The sequence below is a fragment of the Ovis aries genome, chromosome 2 (assembly GCF_016772045.2).
Source record: "Ovis aries strain OAR_USU_Benz2616 breed Rambouillet chromosome 2, ARS-UI_Ramb_v3.0, whole genome shotgun sequence".
Lineage (NCBI taxonomy): Eukaryota > Metazoa > Chordata > Mammalia > Artiodactyla > Bovidae > Ovis > Ovis aries.
This window is the reverse complement of record NC_056055.1, coordinates 85343683-85365140: the sequence shown is the minus strand read 5'-3', so window position 1 is coordinate 85365140 and position 21458 is coordinate 85343683. Positions and strand designations below refer to the sequence as shown.

General features: G+C 42.1%; 1 protein-coding gene across 11 annotated transcripts in view; it reads left to right on the top strand.

The window, feature by feature from the left end:
- The first annotated feature begins 12295 nt into the window (after nucleotides 1-12295).
- Nucleotides 12296-21458, top strand: part of BNC2 (basonuclin zinc finger protein 2) — a 485878-nt gene continuing 476715 nt past the window's right edge. For all 11 annotated transcript variants that reach the window (XM_042243470.2, XM_060409514.1, XM_042243469.2 and 8 more), the window contains exon 1: nucleotides 12296-12393. In XM_042243470.2, coding sequence (XP_042099404.1) covers nucleotides 12391-12393 — 3 coding nt within the window. In that variant the 5' untranslated portion in view covers nucleotides 12296-12390. The remainder of the gene's footprint in view (nucleotides 12394-21458) is intronic.

Here is a 21458-nt window from a genome sequence, read left to right as displayed (position 1 = left end):
TGTTAACTTGTGTCTCTCCCACGAGATAGTAAGCTCAGGAAAAGTAGATAACTTTTTACCCTAGTCAAGGCTTTCTCTTCAGCACCTAGAGCAGTGCCTGGCAATCTAGTAAGTGCTAAATAGATATGTGTTGGGTAAATGAAATACCCATCAGTGATGTCACTTGGGGGAAATGCCACTTCAGCCCTTGGATTGCTCTAAGAAATTGCCTAATAATGATCTTTGGAATGACTTCAGCAAGTGCATTAGGTAATATCCCCCGAATGCATGCTGGCTGCATAGTAAACATTAGCCAGGCTTTCCAGTTCACCCAGGAATATGAACTTGGAGTTTGCATAAGCAGCGACGTCAGCTTTCTACTGGACACTCTCTTCCATATAGGTAGTAAAGGATGGAGGGCAGGTGTCCTGGGCTTTGGGGAGCAGCTGGACCCTAGCACACTGTGCCTGCTGCAGGCAGCAGAAAAACTCTGATGGAAAGCAGAGAAAATTACAGTTGTTGGGACTTGTGGTCACAAGGGCATGTGTTGCATTTGCAAGGTCATCATGGGATAATTCAGGGTGTAGCTTGCACACATTCTGCTGCTGAAAGGGAGTTTTTTTTTTTTTTTTTCCTACCACATCCGACACATGGTTTGCCAGAGGAAGGGCACGAGATCAGCAGCACTGATGAGCTGGCTTGGTGTTTTGAGGCCACAGCTCTACTAAACCAGTGACTCCCTCCTGACTCCTCCTAAGGAGCCAACAGAATTTATTCATTACTAAGTGCGAACAGCAATCACACAAAGCCACCAGACTGCTTTTGCCTGCTATGCCAAAAGGCGCTTCTCAAAAAAATAAAATCTTAAATAACAACACTGTCAATGCTTATTATACCGAAAATCTTTGGAATAGAAAATTTCTCTCTAAGCTAGAAATAAACACAAGTTTTATTTTTCCATTATTAGGATGAAAGTTGAAAGAGAATGAAAGACCAAAATATAAGGAAGGCTGCATTTGGAAAAGCACATGATGTATTAATACTTAATATGAACAGAGAAGATAGAGGGCCAAACAAATGATCAGTCCTCTGCTGGCTGGGAGTGCGTATGAAGGCTATGTAACTAAGTGACTTGGATAACTAAGTCATTGGTGATATAAGGGTCGGAGGGCAGGAGACCATATGGTCAGTTTGTACACATGCCAGTTAGTGCGCAAAACGTTGACACAGGAACTGGTAGCTTGTGCTATAATCCTAGGTTTCCTTTCGGGGGACTGTGCTTTGTAGACTTTGGAAAGTTAATCTCTAGAGTTTTAATTTCTTTATCTGTCAAATGGGAATGATAACTACCTCAAGGGGTTGTTGAGAAAATGAAATGAGACAATCTGGGTAAAGTGCCCCATAGGTATTCAGTGAATGTTAGCTCCTGTTTTTCTGATTCCCAGAAGACCCAGCGGCTCAGTCGGAGGTAAACAGGGCCATCTCTAGGTAAACTAGGTTTTAAATTCAACCTTTGGCCTTTTTACACCTTGCCAGAAGCCCTGCAGCATTCTAACCTCATCAACTTTATCAAAATGGCCATCAGTCTCAACTTGTTGACTGAGGGACTCATGTATAGATTACTTTTTGTGTTTTATCTGGCTACAAAACCAAACTATGTTTGAAAGTGTATGACTTTGATTGTTAACTTAGGGAGAGATTCAGAGCATTGAACTAGATACTTGGCCTTTTTTTTTTTTTAGGCTAGACAAATTGAGCCACAGTTCTATAGAAAGAAATAGCATTAGTCCAGCAAAATAATAAATGGCTTCACTTATATAAGGCAGATTAGAAGATAAATGGCTTAGGACATTTTAGTCATAAGGGTAGGATAAGGATGAGGGCCTTAAAATTTAACTAATGAAGCACCTTTTAAATGCATTCTCAGGGCAAGTGCTAAACATTTATACATGAATAGAGCAAGAAGTATAGGGTACATAAAAAAATGAGATACATATTTTCTTGGTAGGAGAGAGGTGACTTGGCTTTATAACTACAGAGAACACAGGAGATGAGAAAGATTCCCAAGTGGGCACTGCTCAACACAGTTACATCACAATTATCCATATAACTCAGAAGTGGGGCTTTAACTGCTTGAGATGACACAACAACACGAGCGAAGCAGCAAAACAGCATCCCATTAAAGTAAACGATCCAGTCCCAGCGTCCTGGTAACCAGATACAGTTGGAGTCAAAATTTTTCCTAAGTTCATGTAACATTTGAGTCTGTGATGAGAGGAAGTGTAATTCCTACAGAATATGTTTTTCATCTGAAACAATTTCATCTAAGAATTAGAACTTTGTTTTCATAAATTATTTCATTAAATATCTTTGTTCACGAACCTGTCACTCTACCAAGATGCTGGGGAGTTGAGAAATGTGGGACCAGTAGGGTCTCTGACCTCCAAGAGCTTACTTTCTTATGAAATAAGGTAAGACAGACACATGTTAAACAATCATAGTTACGTAACAGCCCATGATTAGCTGATGAATCAATCACCCAGACTATACAGGTTGCAGGAGCTCAGGGGAGAGAGAAAGAGAGCCTTAGAAACAGAGGTTCCATTGCAGGAAGCAGCATATGATCAGATGCTTGAAAGACCAGTGGAACTTCAGGACTGAAATCTAGAACAGAGATGCAGTCTTTGCTTTCCCTTACTTACTGGGTGTCCTTAGGCAAGATAATTAGAGATTCAGAGCCTCATTTTCACCTCATCCATCATGCCTAAATCTACAGTTTTGGGGAAGATTCAATAATATACAAAAAAAAAAAAAGAAAAGAAAAGAAAAAAAGAAAGAACACTTAGTAGGTACTCAGTAAATTTTAACTATAATCTTAAATGATCTTTATGTAGTTGTGTCTCTTTCCGAGCAGCTTCAAATGACTTTAAGAAGTTGGAAGTAAGTTGGCACAGACATGAAGTGGTAAAGAGCAAACAATACATCTGAATGAAAAATCAAAAGAAAAATGTAAAAGTGAACATGCATGTTTTCTGGGAAGTCTATCTGACTAAAGTAGCAGGTTCATTGTGTAGATACGGTAAGCCATTCATTCATTCATTCAATATTGATTTATTGAACAACTACTAGGCACCAGGTGCAATGTGAAAGTTGAATAAAAGTGAACCTTGCAAAGCAAATATTACAATTTGACTTGATATGGTAGAAAACTGTGACAGGGTGAGATGGAAGATTTATTTATTTAGCTACTTATTATGCAGGGGAAAGATGTGTAGTAAAACAGAATTGAAAAAGGCCAAATCTGGCAGCAAATGGATTAGAATGGGTGTAGACGGTTAATGTAAGGAATATAATTGAAAAACTGTACAATAGTTAACCTGAAAGAATGGTGGTCACCTGAATGAAATAAAAATGGATGGGAATGGAAGGAACTTCCATGTGATTTAGTCAGTGACTTGATTTGGGAAAGGAAGGCAAATAAAAAATAATTCAAAGATGAGTATACAGTTTGTCCTTAATTGAATAGAACAGTAAAGGCAGAAAAAGTATAGTTGGGAAGAGTAATTTGGAAGGGTTATTGATGGTTTCAGTGTCTGGTTAAGATCGAGCTGAAGATAAGCTATTTGTTAAACATTCAGTTAGCAAGATCCACTTGGACATTATAAACAAAGGGACGAGATTTGTGGGAAACAGAATAGCTACAGAGATCAGGTTGCAGTCTATGGTTCAGATACTCCAGAAGAACATAATAAAAAGAAAGGAGAAAAACTGAGTTTTGACCTCCTGGGCAAATTTCACATTGTGTGTGGGGAGGAGTGAATATGAAGGAGTGGAGAGAGCGATGAGGAAGGAAAGAGCACAGGAGAGTGGGGAAGAAATCACTGGAAGAGTTTTGGAAAGAAGTTGATCAGCAATATCAAATGCATCTGCAGGTCAAAGAGGATGGGCATTGGGATAAATGCTGCTGCAACTTATCCACAAAACGATTAGCAGATAACTATGGAATAACGCAAGGCTTAAAGGCAACATCTAAGGTAGAACAATTCTAGAATATTTTGGCATGACAAACACAGATTTTCAAATTTCTGACATATTAATCTTCAGAGTCAAGAATAAGAAACTGGGATTCCTGAGAGTTCCCCAAGTCACAAGTTATTCTTGCATTTTTTATAACACTTCACTTATGTATTATTAACTAATAATGAGTGACTATAATCATAAATAGTGAATCATTTTCTGTGATAGAGGTTTTCTTTAATTATGGTTTATTAGTATTATGAACCAGTATATTTGTGAGATTATATATTTAAGTAATACATAAAAACGAATTCCACCCGATAAGGTCATTTAATAATAGAAAGCACTAAAAAAGTGGTGGTGGGGGATCATTAACAAAAATGCCAAAAGAAATACATGAATAATGTCAGGATCAAGTCACAAAATATTTAAAATTTATCTTTGTTAAAATAAGAATTTAAAACTCAGAAAACATTAATTGCTTTATCTGACAGTCTTGATTTTTGTTCCATGATTAAGCTTACACTTGTAGAAAAATTTCCTTTGGTTTTGTGCTGATGTTGGTCAAATTGTTAATTATGAGTCTAAAAGCATGTTCAAGTTGAGCATTAGCATTTATGTCGTTTCACAGAAACTCATTTTTCTCTTAATGATGAAAATATTTTATCTGTCATAATTTTGGATTTGCAAACTGAAATTGAGTTGCTTTTTTTAAGTGCAGTTTTTTTTTTTTCTCAGAATATTTTTTTTTTCTGTTTGCATTTCTTGGGTTAATGCCTTTACAAAAAACTATGGTCCATTGTGAATACATTGGGTAGTATTTGAATAATGTATTATTCAGGATCTCCTAGCAAGGTTAATAGCACTGCACAAAATCACAGGTTGAAATGATCAATTTAAGGACGTATTTGGTTTCCAAAACATGTTATCTCATGCATTCATTCAAATTAGTACATTGTTGTTCAGTGGACAGTTGTTGTTCAGTTGTTCAGGCTTCTCTGTCCTTTACCATCTCCCGAAGCTTGCTCACACTCACGTCCATTGAGTCAGTGATGCCATCCAACCGTCTCGTCATCTGTGGTGCCTTTCTCCTCCTGCCTTCTATCTTCCCCAGTATCAGGGTCTTTTCCCATGAATTAGCTCTTTACATTAGGTGGCCAAGTACGGGAGATTCGGCTTCAGTGTTCGTCCTTTCAGTGAATATTCAGGACTGATTTCCTTTAAGATTGACTGGTTTGATCTCCTTGCAGTCCAAGGGACTCTCAAGAGTTTTCTCCAACACCACAGTTCAAAAGTATCAATTCTTTGCCTCTCAGCCTTCTTTATGGTCCAACTCTCATATCCATACATGACTACTGGAAAAACCATAGCTTTGACTAGACAGACCTTTGTTGGCAGAGTTATGTCTCTGCTTTTTAATAGGCTGTCTAGATTTGTCATAGCTTTCCTTCCAAAGAGCAAACATCTTTTAATTTCATGGCTACAGTCACCATCCACACTGATTTTGGAGCCCAAGAAAATAAAGTCTACCACTGTTTCCACTGCTTCCCCATTTATATGGCACGAAGTGATGGGACTGGATGCCATCATCTTAGTTTTTTGAATGTTGTGTTATAATCCAGCATTTTCACTCTCCTCTTTCACTTTCATCAAGAGGCTCTTTCGTTCCTCTTTGATTTCTGCCATAACGGTGGTGTCATCTGCATATCTAAGGCTATTCATATTTCTCCCGGCAATCTTCATTCCAGCTTGTTATCCATCCAGCCCGGCATTTCTCATGATGTAATCTGCATATAAGTTAAGTAAGCAGGATGACAATATACAGCCTTGAAGCACTTCTTTCACAATTTGGAACCAGTCTGTTGTTCCATGTCCAGTTCTAACTGTTGCTTCTTGACCTGCATAGAGGTTTCTCAGGAGGCAGTTAAGGTGGTCTGGTATTTTCATCTTTTTAAGACTTTTCCACAGTTTGTTGTGATACACACAGTCAAAGGCTTTAGCATATTCAATGAAGCAGATGTTTTTCTGGAATTCCCTTGCTTTTTCTATGATCCAATGGATGTTGGCCATTTGCTCTCTGGTTCCTTTGCCTTTCCTAAATCCAGCTTTTACATCTGGAAGTTCTTGATTCACAAACTGTTGAAGCCTAGCTTGGAGAATTTTGAGCATTACTTTGCTAGTGTGTGAAATGAGTGCAGTTGTGTGGTAGTTTGAACATTCTTTGGCATTGCCCTTCTTTGGTACCGGAATGGAAACTGATCTCTTCCAGTCCTGTGGCCACTGCTGAGTTTTCCAAATTTGTTGTTCAATTTTTACAGAATTATAATACTTCTACCAACTTCCAGGCAAATTTTTATCAAGAGTTGGAAAAAATACACAAATTTGAGGGATGATAGGAAGGAATTCCGGAGAAGGCAATGGCACCCCACTCCAGTACTCTTGCCTGGAAAATCCCATTGATGGAGGAGCCTGGTATGCTGCAGTCCATGGGGTCGCTAAGAGTCAGACAGGACTGAGCAACTTCACTTTCACTTTTCACTTTCATGCATTGGAGAAGGAAATGGCAACCCACTCCAGTGTTCTTGCCTGGACAATCCCAGGGATGGTAGAGCCTGGTGGGCTGCTGTCTATGGGGTAGCACAGAGTCGGACACGACTGAAGCGACTTAGCAGCAGCAGCAGGAAGGAATTCTGGCATGGAAACACAACAGAGGAATGCCACTTCTCTGTAACATTTAGGAAGCTTTGAGCTTCCCTGGTGGCTCAGATGGTAAAGAATCTGCCTGCAATGCAAGAGACACAGGTTCAGTCCCTGAGGTGGGACGATCCCCTGGAGAAGGGAATGGCTTCCCTTCTGGAATACCCACTACAGTATTCTTGCCTGAAGAATCCCATGGACAGAGGAGCCTGGCGAGTTACAGTCCATGGGGTCTCAATAGTGTTAGGCATGACTTTGTGACTTCTTGTGGTTGTCTCTCAGTTGTGTTCAACTCTTTGTGACCCAATGGACTGCAGCACACCAGGCTTCCCTGTCCTTCAGCATCTCTTGGAGTTTCAAACTTATGTCCATTGAGTTGGGGATGCCATCCAACCATCTCACCCTCCAACTTTGTGACTGCTGCTGCTGCTAAGTCGCTTCCGTCATGTCTGACTCTGTGAGACCCCACAGATGGCAGCCCACCAGGCTCTACCATTCCTGGGATTGTCCAGGCAAGAACACTGGAGTGGGTTGCCATTTCCTTCTCCAATGCATGAAAGTGAAAAGTGAAAGTGAAGTCACTCAGTTGTGTTCAACTAGGAGCAACCCCATGGACTGCAGCCCGCCAGGCTCCTCCGTCCATGGGATTTTCCAGGCAAGAGTACTGGAGTGGGTTGCCATTGCCTTCTCCATTATTTTTTGCTGCTGCTACTGCTGCTGCTGCTAAGTCACTTCAGTCGTGTCTGACTCTGTGTGACCCCATAGACGGCAGCCCACCAGGCTCCCCCGTCCCTGGGATTCTCCAGGCAAGAACACTGGAGTGGGTTGCCATTTCCTTCTCCAATGCATGAAAGTGAAAAGTGAAAGTGAAGTCGCTCAGTCCTGTCTGACTCTTAGCCACCCCATGGACTGCAGCCTACCAGGCTCCTCTGTCCATGGGATTTTCAAGGCAAGAGTACTGGAGTGCGTTGTCATTGCCTTCTCCATTATTTTTTGCTACTATTTGTTATTTGGGTCTCCCCTCAAAGACTTTACCTCTTCCTTCATTGGCCAGAACTAAGAAACATGTTCATCCTTAAACCAATCACAGCAAAGATGTAGTCCAATCTAGTCTGGCTTGAGATGTGGAAGAAGGGCAAATTCTTGTGTATGTGGGCAATTGCTTATTGATATTTCCTGTATCAGAAATTTAAATTCTGAAAAATTTAACATAGAGTTCTTAATTTATTTAAAATAACAATAAAACCATCATTTGCTACTATACTGTAGGATGAATGAGGGCTCCTAATAATGGCTCAGGTTTAGTAACTAGAAGTGGGTGAAGTTGCTCAGTCATGTCCAACTCTTTGCGACCCATGGACTGTAGCCTACCAGGCTCCTCAGTGCATGGACTTTTCCAGGCAAGAGTATTGGAATGGGTAGCTATTTCCCTCTCCAGGTGATCTTCCCAACCCAGGGATCAAACCTGGGTCTCCCACATTGCAGGCAGACGCTTTACTGTCTGAGCCACCAGGGAAGCCTTAGTCACTAGAACCTGTGAATAAACTATATGTGATTCAGGTAAAGGATGTTGAGGTTGGTAGATTATCCTGGATTATCTAGATGGGCCCCATGCAGTCACAAGGGTAGTGATAAATGAAAGTAGGAGACACTATCAGCTTGATATAGCTTGAGAAAAACACATCTGGCTATTATAGACTTTGAAAATGGAAGGGCTATCAGCCAAGGTGAATATGGGTGGTCTCCCGACACTGGGAAAGGGAATGGATTCTCCCCAAGGGCCTCCAGAAAGGAAGGGAGGCCTGCAGGTACATTGATTTTAGTGTAGGGAGACCCACTTTGAACTTCTGACTTCCAGAATTATAATCTGTGTTTTTTAAGCCACTAAATTTATGGTAACTTGTTACAGAAGCCACAGGAAATGAATACATATGTGTATTTTCAAATAACAAAGAAATGTTTTCCAAAACAACGAGTGAGAAAATTAGCATGTATAATTCGGGGAATCTAATGCCTGATATAACAAAATGTAGGTGGATTTTTGTATCTGTTTCTACATTCAGTCCGTTGTGATGAGGTCACATTATTTCTGGAAACTGTACACTGATGGAAGAATGTGAGTAAGAAAGGCAAATAATTTCTCAATATTATAATGAAAAGTTTTGACCTCATGGCCCCCCTAAAACAGTCTTCGGGACCCACACAGGTGCAGGAAGTCAAAAGTTTTGTGCCATGGCCCAGAAGAACAAATATGGAGGTCTTTTTCCATGTTCCTTAAGTGAACTTGTCTGGCTTTAAGGTAGGTCCTCATCAACATAGCCTAATGATTTTAACATTTCTTCCTTAAGAAATGGCAACCCGCTCCAATTTTCTTGCTTGAAAAATTCCTTGGACAGAGGAACCTGGTGGGCTACAGTCCACGGGGTCGCAAAGAGCCGAACACAACTGAGCATACACACAGACATTCAAACAGCATTTTCAAGTTTATTTTGTGCCTGGCACTGTTTTATAAGTGAACAAGGTGGACCCTTGCCCCAACAGAGCTTACACTTTAGCTGAAGAAAAATAATAAGCACAAAAAGAAGACAGCTTCAGATATTGCTAAAGGATATAAGAAACCGAGTAATGGGAGAAAGAGTGAGTGGTATTTTGGGTGGTAGGCAAAGAGCTACTTTGCCTGAAGAGAAGATCCGGCTGGGAGGTGACTAATAAGGAGCCATCGGAAAACAGTCAGGTAGAGAGGACAGCAGGGGCAAAGAACAAGGAGTGTGGCGAGGTAAAGGGACAGAAAGAAAACCAGTATTTTAGTGAAGTCCATGAGAGGAATGAAAAATGAGGTGGGGGGGGTGGGCACAGTTCAAAGAGTCAGGCAGGTGTAGATCAATACGGTCTTGTAGGACACAAACAGGATTTAGGGTTTTGTCTGAATGGCCATACAAACTCACCAGAGGAAATAAAGGGACTGGAAATTCTCTTATCCCGATTGCTTCTGTAAATTCCTCCACCTTCTCCAAGGGTTCCTCCTCAGCCCAACATATCCCCCATCTTTATAATGACTCTCCAGAAAGGCACCAGACCCCAGATACACATATGTTGCCTCACATAAACTGTTTGTTTGCTAACATCAAAAACAGACAAATCTGGAGCCAATTGGGAATGTAAATTGCAGGTTGCTCAATGAGGAATAACTTCTGCCTACTGGCCAGTGTAGGTGCACAGCCAGAAACGTTGTGTGAATACAATTGTCTGGCAACTGATGGTCTGTCACTTGTCCAAAGCGGTAAGTGTGTGAATGGATTTGTACGGGTAATGACTCTGAAACTAGCAACTCGTTTTTCTCATCTCTCCATGATACCGGAAAACGCATTTGAACTTGGCTCATTTCTAGAGAATTCTTGCGATGATCCTGAGTGGCTCAGAATGCACATTTGGTCATCATTATCCCTTGTGTAATCAGTTTCTACAAACTATAGGATGATGTTACAGTTATGTTTACAGAATAAGAGAACATGCTCCACACCTTAACCAAATCATTTAAAGATGAGCCTTTTTAGATATGCCTATATAAATATATATAGGTAGTCATTAGTTATCTAGTCTATACTTTGATTTTTACTATAGTGTTCGAAGTAATCTTCTGATTCCCACTAGAAACCTCCAGATGAACCATGTGCTTAAAACTCCAAGGAATTTAATCTATAATGTTGTAGGAGTGTCCACCAGACACTTTTCCACAAGAGAATTCACAGAAGCAGAAATGACTTCAAACCTGTTCTGAAAGGGCCTAGAAACCATGAGGAATTTGGATCCAATCAGAACACAGAACTGCAGGTGCAGTGGCCTCACTGTTAAAAAGTTGGATCCACGTGAATAATAAGCCTAATCACATTTTCAGAACTGCTGTGGCTACTTGGGCTACCTGGTCTCTCGTCAGCCACGGCTCCTGAAAACTTTAATTATTGCGAAAATATATTAAACTTAAGAGCAGGCTTCAAAGAAAATAAAACTTCGTAATTCCAAGGCTGCGTATTTCCAAAGGAATTTGATTCTGACCTCTGAAGGCAATGGGGGCAGTCTCTCCCTCTACTTCGGGGAAGAGAAAAAGAAAGGAGTAATAATTTTCTCTTTTTAGTAGTAACCGGTAACCAGACCTGTTGTTCTGCCAAGCAAGCGTTCGCCTTCGCCGATTCTGATTGCCAAGTGCTCAGGGAGTGGATGCTCCAAACCTGTGCCTGCCTTCCTCCCGTCAGATAAGCAGAAAGTTTGCTCAGGCTATGATAAATCTGCACAACGCGGAGATGTTTTTGGCACAAAATGTACGTTAGGAAGATGACGGTGATTAAACACTACCCCCTCCCCCATTCTTGCGGCCGGGGAGTGTGTTTTGCCTGCTTTTAAGAAATGTCCTTCGGCAGCAGGCGTGTGCGCGCTGAGCCTGAAGCCAGCGTTTTTGTATCTCCAGGGCAGGGTGACTCGGGCCGGCTGAGTGTCACCCAAAGATGTGACCGGTCTTCCCCCCGCGGGCATCCGCGAAGGCGGCAGCCTCGTTCCTCTCCCCCGGCGTCTCCAGCCAGAGGCCCGAGGCCCAGACCACGCGAAGGGGAAGGAAGCCCTCGCCACAAGCCGGCGTCTGCGCCGGCACAAAACACGCCGCCACCAAAAAACTTTTTTCCACCAGCCGCGCGAAACTTGTGCCCTTTTCGCCCGGCACGTTCTCGTTCCAAGTTGCTGGCCGCCTAGGGTTTCCTCCGCTTCCCTCGACTTCTCCCCGGGGGGCATGCGGGGACCGGGGGCTGATCCCCGAGCGGGGCAGCTCGGCGGGCACGGAGGAGGAGGGGAGGGGAAGGGGAGACGAGGAGAGGGCGGCGGCGGCTCGGGAGGAGGAACTGGTCAAAGGGGACCCTGACGGGCGAGTGCCCGAAAAGGAAAGCGACGGCGCGGTTTGCTGCAGTCGGAACAAAGTTCGCGCCCTTTCCTCGGCGTTTCGCAGCCTCCCCTCGGCTCTCCCCCACTCCTTTTTGACAGCTGGGCGCTAGCGGCCACCTCCACCTCCACGCCCGCAACCCCCCGGGGGCCGCCAAAGTTGTTTTTCCATCCCCAGAAAGAGCAGGGGGGGTGGAAAAAGTAACAGTGCGCTGGGGGCCGGGGGGCGGGAGAAATATACATCCTCCTGCACCAACCCGGTAGAAATCGGCGGACAAACAATTAAACTAACCTACTTTTATTCTGCCAGAGGGAAGCAACATTGTAGTCAACGACAGTTTTGCAGAGAGAGGAGAAACTTGTGGGGCTTGCAGGTCCGTCCGAGGTCACCTCGCCGGTTACCCCCCACCCCCGCCCCCAGCAGCCCCCATCCTGGCACAGTCCGTTCCTTTTTTTTTTTTTTTTTTCTGTCCCGACGAGCCAGGGGAACTCAGCAGGCTCCGACTTAGGGAGCAACTGCGACCCTGGGCGCGGGTGTAAATCAGTCACCTGAGCGCAGAGGGGCCGCGGCAAGGGCGCGCGCTGGCGGGCGGGCGGGCGGGCGGGCGGGGAGAGGCGGAGGCGGCGAGAGCGGCGGCCCGGAGGAAATCGGGAGGGGGAGGGAAAGAAAGGCCGAGACAGAAGGAGCGTGAGGCGGCCGAGGGGCTGGTCCAGGCGCGGCCGCTAAGAGGAGACCAAGAGGCGGGGGCTGCACTTGACAACCAGCATGCGGAGATGGTAAGAAGTTTCCACCCTCCTTTCCTTTTTATTCTAGACTTCGGAAGAAAGAAGCCCCGCGCCCGCGCGCCTCGGGGGCCGCTCGGGGGCCGCGTTTTCCACCAGTCCTGCGGCGGGAGGTAGAAGGGAGGGCGGGCAGGAAAGGGGAGCCCCTAGTCCACCCCGCTCCCGAAATCACTCCTCAACTTGGCCCGAGTGTTGGAAGAGAGCTCCAGGTGGGAGGGCGGGTGTGCGCGCTGGCTCGGGGGGTTCGAGTAGGTCGCCCCTCTCGCGGCCCGCGAGCAAGGTGAGCGGCAGGCGAGCGGACGGCTCCAGGGAGTTGGGACGGGCTGGGAGGAAGGCGGGGGCTGATGGAGCGCTGGAAGGAGCTCCGGGCGGAGAGGCACGCCGTTTGGACCCACGGTAACTTTTAAAACTTGCCCGCGGGTGCGGGACCGGCGGCTGGGCGTGGGCGCCTGGGCGCGCTGGTGCGCCGCGCGGGGAGGACACCGCCGCCCCGTCCCTGGCACCTCTGCTTTCCCCGTCTCCTCGCCCTCCCATTTGGAACCCTCCCTTTGTAAATGAAGAAAATGTAGGAAGTGCTCCTGGAGGTTTTCTGAAGAATGTGCAAAACGCTGGGCAGCAAAATCAACCTTAGAGAGAGAGCGATTTGGAAGTGCAATTCGACACTAGCCGATTCTTGTTACTTACACATTGATTGCAGGGTGGCATTTGGGGCCCGGAGAGGGGGCAGGAGGAAAAAAGGAAAAAACCAAACACCTAACCCTAGGTGAAGTTCTCTGTAAAGTGAGGCTGAGGTTTAAAAAAATAAAAGTTCCAAGTCCAAGTGGTGGAAATGGGAAGGCTTGCGAAGCGAGATTTCAGCACAGCCCCTCCGCCCGAAGCGGCTTCTCTGCAGCGAGGCAGCGGACGATTAACTCGCCGGGTGCTGAGCGCTCTGTCCGCTTTCGGGGAAGTGATTTGTTAGAGATGGGGCTGGACCACTCCCTTCCTTTTAGTTTGCCCCCACCCTTTGCTGCTGTTGTTGCCCCCTCTTGGGAATCTGATATACCGTGTTCCGCATGTAGATGGACTATGTAAGAGAAAGGGAGATAGCGGGTTGGCATTTTTTTCTCTTCCCTTCCCCCTAATGTGACATCTCTTGTTTCACTGATCAAAGTCACAACTGGAGTGTAGGACATGCGACTGTCAAATGCAGGCACCAAAAAAAAAAAAAAAAAGCGTGAGCCCAAGTCTGCGGTTACAGTAACGCTGACAGAAATTAAAGTGGTTTTGAAAGCAGCGTGCGATTTACGGTGGTTCCCATGTACCCTAGAGTCAAGCTGTTGTAAAACTGATGTACAAAAGACATCATAAAATAATCCTGTGTACCCAGGATTAAAGTGGCAGAAAGTGGCCTGTTTTATTGTTTTCTGTGTACTTAGTGGAGAGATGCAATGGTTGGAACCTGTATTTAAGTGGAGGCGTCAAAACAAAATATTAAGTATATCTATTTAGCACTCGAGGGTTTTTCTTATAGCGGCATTTTACCCAAGAACACTGTAAAAGACAGTTGTAGGTATTATTTTCTTTTCCCTTACCCCCTAGCCTACATACTATTTGTCCACACATCTATTCCCAAATACTAGTCACTTTGAACAGTGGTTAAGCACATTTGTCACCCGCTGCTTTGTATTCTGCAGTTTTAGATGTTACTGTGCACACACATACATTATTTAAGTGGTGGAATTTATTTTGGTGTAGTGTGTATGATCTGAGGACTTACTCGAGTCATGAGACCCTGTGCAAGTTAATAGAACTTGCTTCACCCTTTGGAATCACCCCCACCCCCTCAAGAAAATCCCTTGTGAACTTTCATAGGGTATCTGTGTTTTATGTTACATTTGTAGCTGCTTTATTTAAACCGTTCAGTCTTAATGAAGCTCTTGAAGCTTTCTGTTCCCGGAGAGCAGAGTATTTAAAATCCAGATTGCTAATCACTTTACCAAAGGACAGGAGTAGCTTCACCTGAGGGAAGCAATACTGAGCCTGGACGTGAACTCTATTTGAGTATCCTGTGAGAAAAGTCTCAGACTGTCTTTTCCACCCTAGAGAATATTAAGTTCGCTGTTGTTGCATGTAAGGCTTTGAAAAAGAACCAACCCCCGAGTGATTTTTAAAAATAAATAGAAAGAAAAATATTAATGGCATTCGCACCTTCCCAATACCTGATTTTTTTCTTCCCCCTGAAATGTAAGATACCTGTCAGGCAGGGATATGTGATTACAGAAAGCGGCAGACAAAAGCAGAGGTGACTATTGCTATATTAAAATGTAAGTGTTACAGTTTGAATTTCCATGTGAGAGTTTTTGAGTTCAGTGCTTTACATAACATTTTGTCCTAATCTTGCTTGCTGTCAGGGATGTTTCATGGTTGTGCAATTGCTGCAGTCAAGAATGCCAATTTGCATTCCAGGAGTGTCATTTGATTACTTTTATCTGCACAGCTCCAAGACCGGCCCAGACCTCTCGTTTCATCTTGCCATGTCACGAGTCAATGCTGTGTCGTCTTTTCAAAAATCTGCCTGATTTAGACAAGAAAGAAAAGTACTTTCATGTTGCAGCCGCAGTCCCCTGCTAACTTGTCAGCAGCAGGATATGATTCACTTGGGCCCAGAAGAATGGAACAGAGAGGCGGGTTAGGCGGTTCAATAAAGCCCACGGACAGGTAGTGTGTGACGTCCCCAGAGAGGCACAGTTAATGAAGAACAGGTCTGCTTAGTTCTCCACACGCTGACCTGGTGCTGTCCCCACAGTTTTCTCATTTGATCTTTCCCAGCAAATTGATCTTTTCTTGTATTTTTTTGCCTTCCAAGTTAGTCCTTGTGGGACTGAAATTAGCAGAGCAACTTAAGTTGGATAATACAGCTGTTCAGAAAAGAAGAAATTGGACACTGGCTCAAAAAGAGGTGGGGGGAGTGGAAGGAGCTTTTCTTTTTGTTATTGTTTCTGGGAATATTTCTTATATTAAGGGAGTCCCAAATAGGTGATGACTTGAAGGTAGAGTTTCCCTTTATTTTTAATTTTAGAGTTAAGGTTCTACACCATTTTAAAGTTCCTCGAGTATTTGAAAGATAATCCTAATGAGTAGGATTTAGCATTTTTTCATATTCACTTGTTTGAAATGATTTGCTAGTCGACTTTGTGTCTTTTATGGCTATTGTAAGGTAGACTAAATATCAATGTCATACTTGGGCTATATTATTTATATTCTTCTATATCATGACAGTTCCAAGTTATCCAGGGCTGAATGGCATAAAAGATTAAACAATAAAAATTATTAACAGTGTTGTGTATAAATATTATGGTACATGGACATGTTTTCTACAAATTATCACCAGCCTCTTTTATATAAACACCACAAACACACTATTAATAAAATATTTTTTAAAATTTTCAAAATCCTGAATTTAAGTGTATGTTTTTAGAACTGAGACCAGATTACAAGTTCGAATTTCTGTAGATGGCTATTCTTGTATGTTCTTATTTTTTGATTAAACTTAATTTTAGCAAGTGAGTAAATCTAAGGTTGGGAATGTATACGTCCTTTAAACAGGTTAAAGTTTCACTTACAGAATTTTGTGTATAAAGCTTAGGTTGGAAACAAGTAATAGATTCTTAACTCGTTGCGGACTTGAGGAGCAGTGCTTTCTGAATTCCTCTGCAGCTGGTCTCATTTACCATCTACATCCTTACAAGAAACAGTTGAAAAACATTTCTTGTGAAAGGGAGGCAGCCTCCTCAGATCTTTCCTGTTGGATGAGAATTACATAGGATCATTGGATCATTGGTTAGTAAACTCCTCACTGAAGAGCTAGAGGGAGCCTCATGATTTTATTAGATATACTTAAGGTTTTTAAAAATCACTCTAGCAATCAGAATGTTGCAGGAAAAGAGTAGATAATGAGTACTGGCTTAGTATTTAGGCTTGGAGATGCTATTGTAGTTTCTCTTTTTTTTTAAGCTGTGATAGAAGCAGCAGAACTTTGTACGAGAACAGTCAAAATAGGATTTTCTGGGTTCTCTCAGATGGTCTGAAGATCAAGCAGAGTACATTCACAAACATTTTAAATCTGTTTTGGTTTGCTAAGGACTGCTTGTAGCTTTGTCAACTGATGGAGGTCTGTTAAGAGGACAACATTCAAAGTTATATTTACTGGAACTTCCTGTCAAATCACTGAGGAGGGGATACCTTCTTTCTGTTCACTCCAGACAACCTCCTATCTTTTTGAAGTAGTTTGATGCAGAACTGCCTTACTCTGGAGAGAAAACTCCTTTCAGATAAATACTTCACAATATAAGCATAAATAGCAAACCATTTATAAAGCTGATGTATCAGAGATCAATAAATTAGTTAAATTTAAAGAAATAGAACTTAAGTGGTATTGAATTCAATATTATCTAATTTCACATTTATTGCTAAAATTTGTGATACATTTACTTTAAATGGTCATTGATCATCATTTCAGTTTAATATTTATATGCTAGTTTTTAGTAGCATTACTTTGCACAAACTTATTTACCATTTAAGTAAATACTATAATCCGGTGAGATAAACTACCCAGATTGGTCTTTTTTTAATCTCCAGCACAGTAGCTCTCATTATGTTGCTAGCCAATAAAAGCCTTTATTTGTTGCTTATTAGAACCCTCAGTACACGCAAGAGTTCAGCTATAATTTAATTTGGCTGTTCAAAGAGGCTCCCTTGTTTTAAAACATGTTCTCAGTACGCTTTTATAATTTATTGAGAACCTATATTCTAACTTGGACATATGCATAGGAACACTTTTACAGTTATATCATGTTCTAACGTTTGGCCATAGCAGAGTCATACATTTTTTCCCTTTAAAAATAAATCTGTGTGTAACAATGTCAATTTCTTTTTCTTTTTCTTTATTTTTACCTTGATGTTCTGGAGCATTTTTTTTTTCAGTAATTTGAATAGCTTTGTTATAATTATTTATAATCAATTCCCCATGGAACATAACCTTCCCTTAGGGTGTAGTGAGTAGAGTAGAGCACTGAAAAAAGTTAATTCCATTATTAAGAATTCTAGTTGGGGACATTTCACTATTGTAGTCATTTGGAATTACAACAAAGTTTACCTTGTACTTCACACATTACTAGGGTGATAAATTCAGTTTCTTTACAAGAAACTGCTGGGAAGTTTTGCAGAGAGTGGAAGATGGCTTGAGTAAAAGGTTTCGGTTGATATCATTTGTAGCAAACCACTGAAGACTAGAACTTGACTATAGAACTCTGTATCAGGAATTCTTCTGCAAGGAAGGCAGAATGTGGAGCTGCTAAATGAATCACTGCATGTATATCTTAGCAGTGGGAATCACATCAGGCCAGCCCTCCAGATACAGTATTTAATAGTTGTCAAAATGTACAGTATTGTTTTGGAACTTGTGGTTCACGAGTTCATAGTCTCTTGCTTTTTTGTGTTCAGTACAAAGATGTAACAGCCCACACAAAACATTTTTCTCTTATTATGACCTTACATTTGCCAAAGTGCCCCATGCTGAAATTCCTTTTCAGTATCTTTTTTTTTTTTTTCTGTCCAAAGCCAGACGTGTACCCAGACACAAAAGCCTCTGTGTATAGCAAGCTGTTTTAAATATTGTGACTCGACGATGTGCTGTCCTTTCTCTGCTTGAGCCAAGGATCTCTGCTCAGTGTCTGTGGATTACCAAGCTCCTTCTTTATTGTACCTCTTGTCAACCATTCCTATTCATTTAACCTTTCATTAGTGTCTGTGCAGCTTCACTGTCTGGAAAGGCAAGGAAAACCCGAAAGGCCCCACTGTCACAGTTATTAGATTTCTCGGTTACATCCCAGCAACCATAGAGAAGTGAGAGTAGACACCATTGTCATGCGTGCTGCTGTCCTGGGGTGCAGCCCTTCTGTGCACATCAGGGACATGTGCCACACGTTGATATGCATCCCGGGGATGAATGCACAACACGGGGGATAGGCTGCCACTGGCAGTAATGAGCTTTGTAGGAGTTATTGCAGAGACCAACAGTTTGTGAAGGAATTCTGCTTAACAGGCCAAGGAGATAGACGGAGTTGAGGGCTGCCAAGATTTGCCTGTGTGCAGCTTAAGTCAGTCACATTGTTTCAGCTAAACTTCCTTTGAGGAGGGGACCGATATATTGCACCGTAAGGAATGGTCTTATTTTCATTTCTTAATCTGTCAGAGGACACAAGTGATGTTTCTGGTGACTATTCAGTGTATTATAACTAGTTTTTATACTGGCCAAATCCTGCTTGTGAATAAATCTATTTGCAGTTTGTCTTACTTCTATATCTAAAAGAGAATTTAAGAGATGTTTCCTGGATGTCATATATGTGTTTTCAAGTCTTATGTTAGTTTCCCCCTGTTGATTTCCCTCTCGCATCTTTTGTGTTATTCCTTGATGCTTTAAAAATGCATTTGCCTCATTGCTTCAGTGTAAAGGAAGGAAAAAATGAACATTGAATTATTTGCAAATTATAATGAACAAATTATATGTGCAAATTTTGGATTGGAAAATGCTACTCAGTATCTTAAAAAGATTCATTGAATTACTTTTTAAGAATTCTCAAGACATTTGAATAGAAAATGGTTAATTATAATACCTGTATCTCTCTCTATACACAAGTTCACTTTTTTAAATTAGGAAAATATTTGTTGCTAGGGGCAACTAGAATATTTTTTGTCTTTCTGATATAAATAATTTTTGTCAGTTTACTAAACTGTTTTGGTGTTCCCCAATAGCTTTGCAAAAATATACGATATTACAGAATCCTTGTAAAGTGATTTTTAAATTTTACATGACCTTACCCTTTTTAGCCAAGCCTAAAATTTTCATAGTTATACTTGAAATTTTCTCTGGTGAGTTCTTGAGAATTCTTTTCATGGTATCTTGTGGGCTAAGTTATCTTTGTTTCAGAGAGGAGAGATGAGCTATTTCCACATTCATTTTTTCAGGTAGGATGATCCTCCCCAGGGAAATACATATTCATTCAGTAATTGACAGCTAAGTGCCCAGCCAGCCTAGGGCCATGTCCCAGTCTCTGGACCATTGGGTGAGAAGTTCTATGTAGATAGTAAGATGAATGTACCTTGATCCTCTCAGGGGACCTGGTGGCCTTCCCATGATCAAGGCAGGGGTATGTTAGTTTTCTCTCTTCTAGTGTTTCTGTTCCCATTCATTGTGGTTTGTGTTAGGAGAAGTAGAAGAGGAAGGAGGGGCTTTCTAGGCTATAATTTTACCTTCCCCGCAAAAGCCATGTGGTAGTTAAAAGGAATGCATGGCAGGAGCTGGTCTCTACATGAATCCCACACCTATCCTTCATACAATCAGTATCTCAGTTGGCTGATCACACCTTGGAGAGAGATTGTACCACTGTCCACTCCAGAGTGAGAATGGCCCTGAGCCTGGGTTTAGAGGCAGGTCCCAGTCTAGTCTACCTAGGACTGAGAGTCTCCATTTCATCCTTGGTAAAATAAGTGATTTTTGTAATTTCTATGTTTCTTTCCAGTTGGAGCATGTTATGTTTTATGTGATAGGGCTAGCTAATCAGAGCCATTAACCATTTTTAATATATATAATTTTAACCAATTGTATATATTGAGATATAATTCATATGCTTAAAATGTCCAATTAATAACGTTGCTTGGTATGGCTATAGCATGTTTTATTTGTTCATTCCTCCAGTGATTGACATTTGGGTAGTGTCGACTTCTTTATTATTACAAGTAATACTGCTGTGAACATTTGTGTGCGTGTGTTCCATTTTCACTTTCGTTAGGGATATACCTAGGAGTGGAATTGCTGAGTTATGTGGCAGCTGTCTTTTCACCTTTTGAGAAATTGCCAGATCGTTTTCCAAAGCATCTGCGTATTTTACATTTCCACTAACAGTGTGTAAGTTCTCCAATCTCTCTCTCCACATCCTCTCCAACCTGTTACTGTTTGTCTTTTAATTTTAACAATCCTAGTGGGTGTCAAGTGATTTTGATTTGAATTTCCCGGAGTGTTACTGATGTTGGGCATCATTTTATATGCTTACTGGCCATTTGTGTATCTTCTCTGTGTAGCAGAAATGTCTTAAATCCTCTTTATCCATTTTTCATTTAGGTTGTCTTTTTGTTGTTGAGTTGTAAGAGCTCTTTATATATTTTGGTGGCAGTGGTGTTTAGTTGCTAAGTTGTGTCTGACTCTTTGGAACCTCGTGGACTGTAGCCTGTCAGGCTCCTCTGTCCATGGGATACTGGAGTAGGTTGCCTTTTCCTTCTTGAGGTGATCTTCCCAATCCAGGAATTGAACCTGTGTCTCCTGCATTGGCAGGTTGGATTCTTTACTGCTGAGCCAGCCAGGAAATCCTTTATATTCTGGACACAAATCTTTTATTAGATACAAGATTTTTAAGTATTTTCTCCCATTCTGTGGGTTTACTGTTTTTACAATGTCATTTGAAGCACAGAAGCTTTACATTTTGATAAATCCAATTTATTTCTTCTTTTGCTGTTTGTACTTTTGGTGTGTGAAGGAACCATCTTCTAACTCAAGGTCATGAATATTTACTCCTGTGTTTTCTTCTAAGGGGCTTCCTGTGTGGCACTAGTGGTAAAGAACCTGCCTGCTAATGCACGAGATATAAGCGTCATGGCTTCAATCCCTGGGTTGGGAAGCTCTCCTGGAGGAGGGCATGGCAACCCACTCCAATATTCTTGCCTGGAGAATTCCATGGACAGAGGAGCCTGGCGGGCTACAGTCCACAGGGTTACACAGAGTTGGACATGACTGAAGTGACTTAGCACTTAGCACTTTCTTAAGAGTCTTATAGTTGGAGCACTTAAATATAAGTCTTTGATTCACTTAGACTAACTTTTGTGTATAATATGAGTAGGGGTCCAGCTTCATTCTTTTGAATGTGGATATCTTAGTTGTTCCCAGCACCATTGTTTGACAGTTCCTTTCCCCTTTGAATTTCCTGATACCTTTTTGGGAAAATCATTTGACCATAGATACAGGG